The sequence below is a fragment of the Eptatretus burgeri genome, chromosome 10 (genome assembly GCF_056783735.1).
Source record: "Eptatretus burgeri isolate ZD-2024b chromosome 10, Ebu_testis_v1, whole genome shotgun sequence".
NCBI classification, from domain to species: domain Eukaryota; kingdom Metazoa; phylum Chordata; class Myxini; order Myxiniformes; family Myxinidae; genus Eptatretus; species Eptatretus burgeri.
Window position 1 is genome coordinate 10,563,071 of NC_140970.1, and position 13,248 is coordinate 10,576,318.

Genomic DNA, 13,248 nt, shown 5'->3' on the forward strand with positions numbered 1-13,248 from the left:
GATTAATTGGTATGATGTCAGACAGAGGGTTCAGAGAGGAATGCACGAGTATGGAGTGAGGGAGGCATGTGGTGGAGAGAGAACTTAGCTCGGAAATGGCCTGTAAGAAGAGGGCTTTAGGGCTGGCTTTCCTTTGATGCATGAAGAAGACAGCACGATTCTTGTATTCGTGCTGAGGCGATTTGGCTCGCGTGGTGAAGTGAGACGCTGGCCACCGACTCCTAGTTGGTTGTATGAGATGGACCCCGAAGCCTCGTGGTATGTCAGTGAGGACGATTGATGCACGAAGAAGCTGCATGGGGTGTCTGAGCATTCGTGTGGATTACTGCATTGGTGTGGATCACGAAATGCCTGACGAACATTCCCGCTGCAAGAGAGCGGCTCGGCACCATCTTACACGCATCTACTCGTGCAGGACAACGCGCTTCGATTACAGGTTCCACCAAGACCATCTCTGGACCAAGCTCAGTGCCAGAATGAAGGAAGAATTTCCTGTTATTTTGTTTCCCCCTTCTCTGTATTTAATCTGTGTGTGGAGGTGCCTCGACTTTAGGATTTATTTACCTCATATTAGTATCATTACCTTTGGAATTATTGTCCCTTGTAAATATTTGTCCATTTTCATTAAATTCCGTGGTTATTTTAAGTTGCTGTGTCCCTATGTTTTAAGTTGCAGCCTATGTTGATCTCTGTAAAGTTTTCGATTCAGTGAATCGGGATGTCCTCTGGAGGATTCTTGGTCTTCGTGGGGTGCCACCAAAACTGATCGATGTGATGTCTGAACTCTACTCTGGTACTGAGAGTGCTGTGAAGTGTGGTGGTACCACCTCTGACTTATTTCCAGTTGTTACTGGAGTTCGTCAGGGATGTGTACTTGCCCCCACACTTTTCAGCACTTGTATGGACTGGATTTTAGGGAGGATGTCGGAGAGATCAAGTTGCGGTGCATCGTTTGGGAATGTCAAGATCTCGGACCTTGATTTTTCAGACGATGCAGTCATCTTTGCGGAGACTTTAGACATCCTTTTGGGGGCCCTCGAGGTGCTGAATGAGGAGTCGGAGCCGCTGGGATTACGGGTTTCTTGGGTCAAAACTAAGATCCAGGCTTTCGGTGACATCTTGGATGCTGCTGTCCTGTCTGTGTCTGTTTGTGGTGAGGATGTTGAGGTCGTGGAGAGATTCACTTACCTTGGCAGTGATATTCATGTCTCTGCTGGCTGTGAGTCAGAGGTCAATAGACATCTGGGTCGGGGCTGGGGAGTCATGGATTCACTGGATCATGGGGTGTGGCGCTGCCGGTACCTGTGCGTGAGGACGAAAGTCCGAGTCTTCAGGTCCTTGGTACTTCCAGTCTTGCTCTATGGGTGCGAGACTTGGACTCTGACCAAGGATCTGAGACAGAGACTTAATTCCTTTGGTACCAGGTGTCTTCAGAGAATCCTTGGCTATCGCTGGTCGGATTTTGTGTCCAACGAGCGGTTGCTGAGAGAGACTCGGATGAGATTTGTTAGCTGTATAGTCCGTGAGCGTTAGTTGCGGCTGTATGGACATGTGGCTCATTTTCCTGACGCTGATCCTGCTCACCAGATTCTCTCAGCGAGGGAGTCTCATGAGTGGAGGAGGCCAGTGGGCCGACCACGTGCCTCATGGTTGCAGCAGGTTGACCATCATCTCAAGGAGATGAGGATGGGCCTGGCATCTGCCTGGGGGATGGTCATACGGAGGCCTCTGGAGTACCGGCGGAAAGTGGACGCAGCGACGCGCTGTTCTGGCACATGCTCCCATACCTGACCTGACCTGCTGTGTCCCTGTATTTATCATGGCATTCGAGTGGCATTCGAGCCAAATGTTACAGATTCGGCACCACCCTCACCACCGCCGTCTCCAAGGTTTATAACGCCAGCTGGCTCGGCACAGGCCTCGGGTCACGCGTCTTCAATCACGATACCAACGTACCCCTGGACCTTACCAGTTGGGGAAATAGACCCCGGTTACAGACTGGTTTTGTCAGATGCCGAGCATTTTCTGCCAGTCTATAACCATTTTGGTTTTATATACCAATCGAACGGATCGTTCCTCGACGCGCCACAAATTGATCCATAGCGGCAACTTCATACGAATCAGCCAGATTTATTGGGGAACATTGGGGAACACAACACAAGCAAAATATTCACGACAATTTTTTAATTAATCTATAACCCGTTATTAACTAGGGAACTACGGATTACGGGTTTTGAGGGGGTCCCTACCGAGATATACCTGAAACAACATGCAGACAAGACATCGACAGCATGCAGATAACGCAGAGTACTTGGTGATGTTTCATGGACGAGAGAAAAGTGTCAAAAGCACGAATGTCGCTCGTAACAAGTGGATGTCCACGGATTCGAGCCCCCAAGCTCGAGCACGCCATGTGGCAAAATGGTGCTCGCCTTCCTTTGTTGCACCGCACGCGGCCTCAGCGCGCTCTGACCCTGCGTAAGGTCGACGGCACAAGACCGTCAGATCGACGATGGGTTTCAGCTGGTTTCTCACAAGGTCCAGCATACAAGTCCAGGCCTGGCCTGTTCACCAGGCCTCCTTCACGAAGCAGATCGCAGACAGACACAGCCGTCCCCTACACAGCAGATCACGACTCCCACCAGTCATCTCTCATCCAGCCGAAGGCAGACAGACCTCCTGCAGTCCTTTCCCTGCCTTTCCTTCGGTCCTGGCTCGCTTCTCCAGGCCATAGAAGGCAGACCCGGTGCGCCCAGGTCCAGTTTCTCTCCCGGCAGAATCACCACTGTCTCTCCTTCGTTCACTCGCTTCAAAGCCACTGGCTCCTCCCCTTAGTTTCACTTCCTCTTTTTGGCCACTCCCCCTCTCAGCGCTGGGCGGGGGGGGGGGACTATTGTATGGAGAGAGGAAGGAAGAAGAGGAAGCTCTCGATCCACCACCACTGCGCAAACAAATAACATCCTGTGACATCTCCCGACACACATGTAATGTCCATTTTACCGAACAGCCTGGCTAAACATGTATTTATTGGGGGATCTGAGCTAATCCTATATTTAGTAGCATACTCAGGGCCATTTCCACTATATATATATATATATATATATATATATATATATATATATATATATATATATATATATATATATATATATATATATATATGTTGTTAGCCTGGTGTTGGCGCAGTGGTTAGGGCAGCGGCTTGGGATCCAAAAGGTCCTGAGTTCAAGCCCCGTTGAGCCACTGAATTAATACACCAGGGGGTTGACTCAGCCTGTCATCCTTCCGAGGTCGGCGAAGTGAGTACCAGTGTACTGGCCCGGTGTATGCCCCGGTGAGAATAGGTGTACCAGATCCCTGTGTCGTAAGAGGCGACCAGGGTTGCGTCAGGAAGGGCATCTGGCGTAAAACCTGTGCCAAATCATAATGCGGATCATAACGGATGACCCGATGTGGCGACAACTAACGGGAGCAGCCGAAAGAAGAAGAAGAAGATATATATATATATATATATATATATATATATATATATATATATATATATATATATATATGTATATGTATATATACAGTATATTCGTATGTATGTCCTCAGTTTTGTGGTCGGATGAGACGAAAATGGAGCTTTTTGGGCACAGAGATGTTGCTTTTGTTTGGCGAAAGAAAGGTGAAGCATTCAACCCTAATAGACTGGGCAGAATTTTCGAAAATGTACATATTTAAAGTTGTGGGGGCATTTCATGTTTACAGCTGGCAAACAACTTTTTTAAATGTAGTTATAGGTTCTAAATCAATCTAGGGGGTTTGCCCGGCTGTATTTTCAACGATTAACCCATAAACTTGACAAATCCAAGATGGCCACCATCGCTTATAGAAAATACCTAAATATTCGCATCTCTGGAACTACTTGACCAATATCAATGATGTTGATGCCTATATTAGGGTTTTCACACATGCTTGATCATTTGGAATAAGTTTTAAGTTGATTGTAGATCAAGGTCATGCATTGGGACAAAGGTCAACGTGATATTTTGACCTCTTGGTGCAGAAATAAGCATATCTCTGGTGGTAGACTCGGTCAATTTTCAGCAAATGTTAATGGTGGAGGCATATTCATGTTTACAGCTGACAAACAACTTTTTTTAGATGCATTTATATGTTCAAAATCTAACTAGGAGGTTTACCCAGCTGCATTTTCAATGGTTAACCCATAAACTTGATAAATCAAAAATGGCCGTCACCAATACATGAAAAATTCATTTTTTTCACATCTTTGGTGCCAAACATGGTAAGAACATGAATAAGAATCTGTTTGTATCTTTTTAGGTACAAGGAATCGATTGAGACCATTATTTAGACCCCAATATGTTAAGAAATCAAGATGGCCACCACATTAGGGCAAATTTTATTACTGACTGACTTTAAATGAGTGACTTAACTTTGTCATAATATCATGGTTCAGATGTGGGATATACTGACTGTAAATGAATACAGCTATAGTTATATTTTGTCATTGATCAATGTAGAAGAGGGGTGCAGTTACCAAATGAGTTTCATAATGAATGGGAAATCATAACTGAATTTTTGCATATCAATAAAGCAGAAACGGCTGGCAAGACTTTGTTAATTTATAAACTGCTTCAATCACATATCAACACATGCATGATACATATCTTATAATGTTCATTAAAGCCTGTTACAAGCTGCAATGCTTCAAAATATGCACCACATTAAACACAGAATCCAGCATGGAGGAAGTCAACTCCAAAATGAGGTTCTCTTTATTGTGTCTTGCAAACATGACATGAGACAGTGAAAATAACTATCATGACAACTCACTTTTCTTTGACAAAATAACAAGATATAACATCAACTTCTTCTTCTTCTTTCGGCTGCTCCCGTGAGGGGTCGCCACAGCGGATCATCCGTATGATCCACATAATGATTTGGCACATGTTTTACACTGGATGCCCTTCCTGACCCAACCCTGGTCGCCTCTTACGACACAGGGATAAGGTACACCTATGTTAACCGGGGTATACACCGGCCCAGTACACTGGTACTCATTTCGCCGACCTCGGAAGGATGACAGGCTGAGTCAACCCCCTGGTGTATTAATTCAGTGGCCCAACGGGGCTTGAACTCAGGACCTCTTGGGTCCCAAGCCGCTGCCCTAACCACTGCGCCAACACCAGGCTCAACATCAAGATATAACATCAACATTCTAAATTATACTTTATGATCTACTGAGAACGATCATGTGCCTGTATAATGGCATTCTTAAAATTTCAGTGCCTTTAGCAACTCAATGTTCAATTGTCCTTGTCATATTTTAGAATAGACCTTTGATCCGATATGTGAATATAAACTTGAAAATTTAAGTTAAACACAGACCAGACAGGTGAAAAGACTTAACTGATAACATTGATTAAAACTGCAAATGTTCTGGTTTACTTATATAATTATTACTTGATCAGATGCCTAATAAGAGTGTGGTCAGAGGTTACCAGCACTTGACCAACCGGTGGAGCATGGTCCTCAGCACCAGCTCTTATGATCAAATTATAACATACGCTGGCTAAATCGTCAAGGTGTGATAGGGCCTTAAACTCCAGGTGTCTCCATTTTTTATATTAATTTAATTTAAGTTAATAAAATAACAGTTAATAAAACGCTGTACAAACTCATCACCTGAAACGATTTTCAAAATTTAAATGACGGAATTGAGCTTCACAGCAGTTCCGACTGCTACAAAAGTGATAATTTTGGAATATAATTGAAATTCAGTGTTGATCGTTTTTAAGACCGATTTTTCTTTTTTATACCCATGTATTCACCGCACCCCCCAACTTTTACCTTTTTTGCTGATAAAAAAACTTTGTTTGATACATGGGAAAATACTGTTTACGACTGATTTTATTTTACACTATACAGGGACACCAGTGGCGATCTTTTTGGATTTGGGTTGCACTTTCATTGAATGGACATTTAAACATATAAATACAACATGGAATCGCAGTTTGTTTATTAACAGTGCCTTATGATACAACCTTGGCCGACAGGATGACATCTAGGTACCCACACTTACCTACCTCTAAGGTCTAAGCTGTCCAGCCTGGGTTTGAATCCCGACTGTTTCGACCTCACCCTTGGGTAGAGGGCTCGGGGTACCGCCTATTGCTCCGGCGGTCCTGATTGACCTTCTCGGGAAACCAATACGTAGCCCCGTGTGCGGTCGCGCTGTATCAGCAGTCAGATGTGACCGAGCGACGTTAACATCCTAATGCTGATGCCAATTCACACGTCCCACTCTTCAACACAAAGTATCGTATGCAGATCCAATAATGCAATACAATATTCAAAGCAGAGAAATAAATGCAAATGTTTTACTCAGGACATGAAAAACAGGGTGTATACCACCAAACAATTAAATAAACCATGTTACAAAACAAAAAGGGAGCATAATAAAATATATTTAGTGATAATAATTAAGAGATTAAAAGGCAGACGGGCACCAAGACAAAATAGATGACAGACAATTCAATGGCCCACCAGGTATCCCCAGCCAATCCTAATGGGGGGGAGGGGGGGAGCAAAATAACAAAAGAGCATTTGCCAAGATATCAAGAAAATATATCAAGAAAATATCTTGAAAATATATCAAGGAAATATCAAGAAAATATCAAGAAAAATGTGTAAAGGAGAAAGGTAGGGGGAAAGAAGAAGAATTCCGGCTTGTTTGAGTTGATATTCTAATGGCCTCGCCACAGCCACAGGCCACAAGGCTGACACTTTACCACCACTCCTCCCTCTCTGGAAGGGTTCTCAAACTTCGCCAACGAGCGAACCGGAGGAATTCCTGCAACACCTTGAAGCCACACGGTACTTCAGGTCGGCTCAGATGACACTCAGTAGGAGGAAACGCTTCTGCTCCCCCCCTCCAACCGTGTCCCAATGAGGCTCTCCTCTGCCTAAGTGTCTTCAACACAGATGGTGCCTCAAACAGGCGGCCCTCGGAGGGATCATTCCGATCCTCAACGAGGTCTTACAGGTCAGGTCTCTCATCACATAGGTCAGACACGCGTCCTCCATTTATTTCCCACCTTTTTATCTTCTTCACTTTTCACACTCACCTTTCCACCCGCGACCACGGCTCTCACTTCTTTTTCTTTACTCTACTTTCCTTTCTTCAAAATCCACACAGTACCGTCGCATGAGATAATGTGGAAGCCTCAAAAAGAGAATAGAAAGAGAAGGGGAAGGAAGGTTCTGCAGCAGAAGGAGCGAAAACAAAACAAGAAAAAGAAAAGTGGAAGAAAGAAATCATCTTGAGAGGCACAGCAACCTCCGCAAAGCCAATGCAATACTCCCACCCCCCCCCCCCCCCCGTGAATGTAACATTGCCCCATCCTTTTTCTTTAGAGGCATCCCGGTTCTGCCATGTAATCGTACTTTAGACGAAGGCCGGTCACCTACTCTAACCCCCACTTCGCCCGAGAACACAGAACACGTACTTACACAAAATTCAAAACACTTGCGGCGAACAACACTTGAAGGTTCAAAACACTTGAAGGTCCAGCTATATAATGCCATCCTGGTGTTTCACAGACTGGATGAATCATCAATGTGTGTGTTGTTCCTATGATGGACGTTAAACTGGGCATCCTGTCTTCCGATATTAGTTGATGGAGGTTAAATATCCCCACAGTGTCCTTCACGCGAAGAGTGGGCAAGTTATGGCCGGCACCGTGGCCAAATGACAAATTCCTTCCTGAAATACTGCTGAGCAGCCAATAACAAACCACCTCGTCTCAGTGGGGGAGAGAGGCGATTGGTGGACAGAGACAGAGACAGAGACAGAGACGTTTCCTTTGCTATCCACCCCATTCCTCCCTACCCCATTGTTTGTCCAATTCCCACTCTATTTTGTCCTTCAACTCCACTGTTGGTGTACACCCCCCCCCTCACAACTGTTCCTTTTGTCTAGTTGCGCCCTGATCCGTTTCATATCCTAGCTCTTCCATGAGTCTTGACTCTGTTTACAAAAACGACATAGGTTGACAACCATTGTATAGGCTTCATGGGCTGAAGGGTCTCCTTCTGTGTTGAAGTTCCTTAGAAGGAAAGTCATCGATTATTTATGATGACACGTGGTGTCTGTCATTGCGTTCGTCTGCCTCCCATTTACGGTGGCCGCTTCTCGTGCTGCATTGAAAAGCTCAACATTCACTTTTGAAATGACAGAACAGGCATGAGTAATGTTTATGCCAAATTTTATTTCGCAACCAAGATATTTTGCTCTCTTTTTGGACAAATCCAACCTCTGCCAGTGAATGTTGCACCACCATTTTGCAGAGTGGGTGGTATGAGTAGCACGGAGCCTTGGTTCTCAGCGAACCCAAGAGTGCATTGACCATTTTGAAGTCCATGAAATAGGATTGATATTGACAGATTAACTTAAACTTTTCCTTGTCACTGGGGACGGATACTCTTGCAAGATTTTCCCTGTCACTGGGGACGGATACTCTTGCAAGATTTTCCCTGTCACTGGGGACGGATACTCTTGCAAGATTTTCCCTGTCACTGAGGATAGATACTCTTGTTTGCTTTTCCCATCACTGGGGATGGATACTCTTGCTAGATTTTTCCTGTCACTGGGGATGGCAACTCTTGCCAGCTTCTCCCATCACTGGGGATGGATACTCTTGCCAGCTTCTCCCATCACTGGGGACGGATACTCTTGCCAGCTTCTCCCATCACTGGGGATGGATACTCTTGCCAGCTTCTCCCATCACTGGGGATGGATACTCTTGTCAGCTTTTCCCATCACTGGGATGTATACTAATGCTAGTTTTTCCCATCACTGAGGACGGATACTCTTGCTAGCTTTTCTCCATCACTGGGGATGGATACTCTTGCTCGCTTTTCCCTGTCACTGGGGATGGATACTCTTGCTAGCTTTTCTCCGTCACTGGGGATGGATACTCTTGCTCGCTTTTCCCTGTCACTGGGGATGGATACTCTTGCCAGCTTTTCCCATCGCTGGGGATGGATACTCTTGCTCGCTTTTCCCTGTCACTGGGGATGGATAATCTTGCTAGTTTTTCCCTGTCACTGGGGAAGGATACTTTTGCTGGCTTTCCCTGTCACTGGGGAAGGATACTTTTGCTGGCTTTTCCCTGTCACTGGGGATGAATACTCTTGCCAGCTTTTCCCATCCCTGGGGATGGATACTCTTGCTAGCTTTTCCCTGTCACTGGGGACGGATACTCTTGATAGCTTTTCCCATCCCTGGGGATGGATACTCTTGCTAGTTTTCCCCTGTCACTGGGGATGGATACTCTTGCTCATTTTTCCCTGTCATTGGGGATGGATACTCTTGCTAACGTTTCCCATCACTTGGGACGGGCACTCTTGCTTGCTTTTCCCATCCCTGGGGATGGATACTCTTGCCAGCTTTTCCCCGTCACTGGGGACGGATACTCTTGCTAGTTTTTCGTTGTCATTGGGGATGGATACTCTTGCTTGCTTTTCCCTGTCACTGGGGATGGATACTCTTGCTAGTTTTCCCCTGTCACTGGGGATGGATACTCTTGCTCATTTTTCCCTGTCATTGGGGATGGATACTCTTGCTAACGTTTCCCATCACTTGGGACGGGCACTCTTGCTTGCTTTTCCCATCCCTGGGGATGGATACTCTTGCCAGCTTTTCCCCGTCACTGGGGACGGATACTCTTGCTAGTTTTTCGTTGTCATTGGGGATGGATACTCTTGCTTGCTTTTCCCTGTCACTGGGGAGGGATACTCTTGCCAGCTTTTCCCTGTCACTGGGGATGGATACTCTTGCTAACGTTTCCCATCACTTTGGACGGGTACTCTTTCTAGTTCGTCTATAATTGGCCCGAGGTCATCTTCCATCTGCTTGGAAATCAGCTAACAACACGTTTATCAATGATCTTTGCTGTTTATATTTGGCATGAGCAAAAATTGACATGCTCAGATAGCATGCAATATGTTTGTGAAGTAATTGCTGTTTTGTTTTTTATTTAACCCATCAGCGAAGCGATGCGAGGTATGTCTAGGAATTATACTAGCAGAGTAGCCGCCCTCTGGGCAAGCATGATCCAAGCATGTAACACGTTCTTCTGACACGTACCTTTATTTGGGCAGTGTAGAGGCAACTGACAACTCTGTATCGGCCAAAAAATAAAATGAAACCTGGGTTACATACAAGAAACAAAAACAGACGTACCACTTATTATTCAAAACAATTCACTGCACTGGAAAATGTGGGGACAGGAATACTGTACTATAAATCGTGAAGACTTGTAATATCCTCGCCTACCTGGAGGCAGCTCTACATGATGCACATTTACATTGAGAATTTGCATACCCCTTGCACCCCCCCCCCCCCCCAAGACTGCCAGAAAAGATTAAAAATACCCCTATACACTAATTGGGGTCATGCTTATCCAATATCGCAAGTCTGGATGTAATTGGCCCAGATCTGTAAGAGGAGTAGTGCAACAAACAAACAAAATCACACAAACACCGGTCCGTGAATTATCGTAAGTATAATTATAATAGAGGCGTATACTCTTGACTGAGTTTCAGAACGTTCACGCCAAGTCGAGAAAGGTTTCAAGGTTGGACGTAATCCTGGGTGGATCGCCACATCTCAGGATACTCAACCGATCAAATGGCAGGAATTTGGAATTGTTCAGCGTGCCGGTCACAACTCAACTACTCTTGGGGGACTTTTAATGGTGGGATCTATAGTGTCTACCAACGACTGGCAGACGAGGTCTCCAGCTTAACGGCCTTGCGATGAACTGCACACACGATTGTAGGCATCATCACTCTGCATCGTGTGAACCACCAGGTTAACTGTTTATAATTTGGTCGACATTCTAATCCAGGCTAAACCACTCAGAGACGAGGGTGGCTCCCTTCTTGTGCACACACCTCTTCCCTATCCTGCCTGTCCCACATGGGAATCGCCTTCTCTTATTCAATCCGTGCTGACTCAATTTTTCTCTGAAATATCGTGACATAAAATATCAATATGTAATAAGTGTTGGGCCCAAGATTTCCTCATTAACGGAAGGGTGGTTAATCCTGACCCATCATATTAAACCTTCAGTACTTACCATTATTTATATAGCTATAGGACACTTTTATTTCCGACTTACTCTTGGAAACTTGACTGAACTCATCTCAGCATCTTTTGAAATACGTTGAGGAATAAAAATAATACTAATAACAATAATGTTTTGAAGTATGTATAACAGAAGATCTTGAAGTATATCATTCCAAGATCATCAGCATGCTTGAATCCTGTATACTCGACAAAACCAGTCGACGATCCATTCAGACTTTCACGATCGCCAGAGATATTACGGTGAGCGGCTGCATGCACAAAACTTACGGAGCATGTCCACTCCATTGGTGGCGTGATCGGAGTTTGGGTGGTATTTGTATGCGGACGGTCGCAAAGACCTCCAAGTGGTTTGTCCTTTGTGGCTTTGTTTGTCCTTTTGCCGGGGCTATCGGTCCTCACTTTGTCCTGATGGATGACATCGCTCGATCTCACGTTGCCAATATTGTTCCCTAATAGATTTCGGAGGAGACCATTCTCCATATATATTGGCCTGCTCGCTCGTCCGACTTGAATCTCATGGAGCTTGTGTAGTACATTATGGAAGTTGCAGAACAACAAGGTCAGGTGCGTCCACAGACCCTGGATCAATTTGGAGATTCTCTTCGACACGAGTGTACTTCCAGGATTTCTTCCAATGCCTCATCCGCAGCATTCCAAGGCTTGTCCGCAGCCGGCAGGGGGCGCTGGATGTCGGAGCACGTCGTCCTTTGAGTGGGGACGTAAAGCCGGCTGTAATTCGCTGGTGGATGTTTCTCCAAATCTTTCAGGGTGATTCTTCAACAATAGTATGCCATTGTGTGCCAGGTATCCTGCCAGTTCTCCCTGCCGACAGGTAATGGGCCTCCTTCTGTGTCGAAGTTGCCCTTGCCATTTACCTGAAATGCCTGTGATTTTCATCACTAATGGTCTCGTATAAAGTAAATGGCTTGCTCTGAACATTATTATTTTCCTGCGGTATCTCGTGTGTCTCGCTATACGCAATTAAAAAAATAATTGGTGCGGGGAAAAAATTGCATGTTCAATGGATGCCATTTATAATCACACAAAACCATGAGTGATCATCATTGATGAGAATCGCAGGCACTTCAGGTAGATAACAAAGGGAATTTAGACACAGGTAGAGGCTATTTGACCCATTATCTGCAGGAGGTGTAATTGGACAGGGTACCTGGCACACTCACCTGAGATAAGCTCCTCGGTAAGGTGGCCTGCCACTACCGATTTACCTGTGTCGTTGTGTGCCATAATTGATGGTTATGCGATGTCGATGTCCCTGCACTTGCGATTTAAGCATTTCAGGTGTCAGTGTGGTACAACGACAAAGCACTTTCTTTTCCGATCTTTAGGACATTTTCCGACGTTGAAAGATTCCCTGAAATTGTCTTTATCCTTCCATTAAGTGTGTATCATGTTTATCAGATAACGACATCATGCATATACCCTCTGGATTTGTGAATCCAACCGTCCTGTGAGACTGTAACTGAGATGGCCAGAGGGACGGAGGGGTTTGAGGTACAGAATTTACGGGACAACCACATACGTCACTCTGTCTCTGTTTCTCGGTGCCTACTCAGAGCGCATGGCAATTGTAGTCAGACCGGAGGGTCGAACTCTTTGTCGGCGTGTACATGAAAGCATCCATCCGCCAAACTCTGCATGTTCCTTTCATCCGTCGACGTGTTCCCCACCCTGTGTGAGGCGTGTCTTCAACCAGGGTTCAGTCCCGTTGTCTCATTGTTCGGCTGTCGGTCCGTTTCAATCCGTTACAGAGCCAGTTTTCAACTCATTTCCTGCACAAACTTGGGCCGCACCGCCTTCCCTTTTGTGCTGTGCGTGAGAGATGGGGAGTCATGGGGAAAGGGACAGGAGGGGGGAGGAGAGTGGGGCTACAACGCTGTGTTTGGGTGAGGGGGGAAAGGTGGAAAGAAACGAAACTCAAAGCAGCGCTCGATTAAAGTATATAATCCATACGGTGCAAATTAATTGCATAAAAAGAACTATATTTAATTTGATTTAATTACTTGATTTCTATGTCATTGTGTGTTGTTACAAGAATTATCAATTTGTTCTGCAAGTCTGGCTTATGT

General features: G+C 45.3%; 1 protein-coding gene across 1 annotated transcript in view; it reads left to right on the forward strand.

The window, feature by feature from the left end:
• Window positions 1–13,248, forward strand: part of LOC147017940 (uncharacterized) — a 40,702-nt gene that overhangs the window by 23,303 nt on the left and 4,151 nt on the right. The window contains exon 3 of the mRNA XM_085899926.1: window positions 11,785–11,993. Coding sequence (XP_085756052.1) covers window positions 11,785–11,993 — 209 coding nt within the window. The remainder of the gene's footprint in view (window positions 1–11,784; window positions 11,994–13,248) is intronic.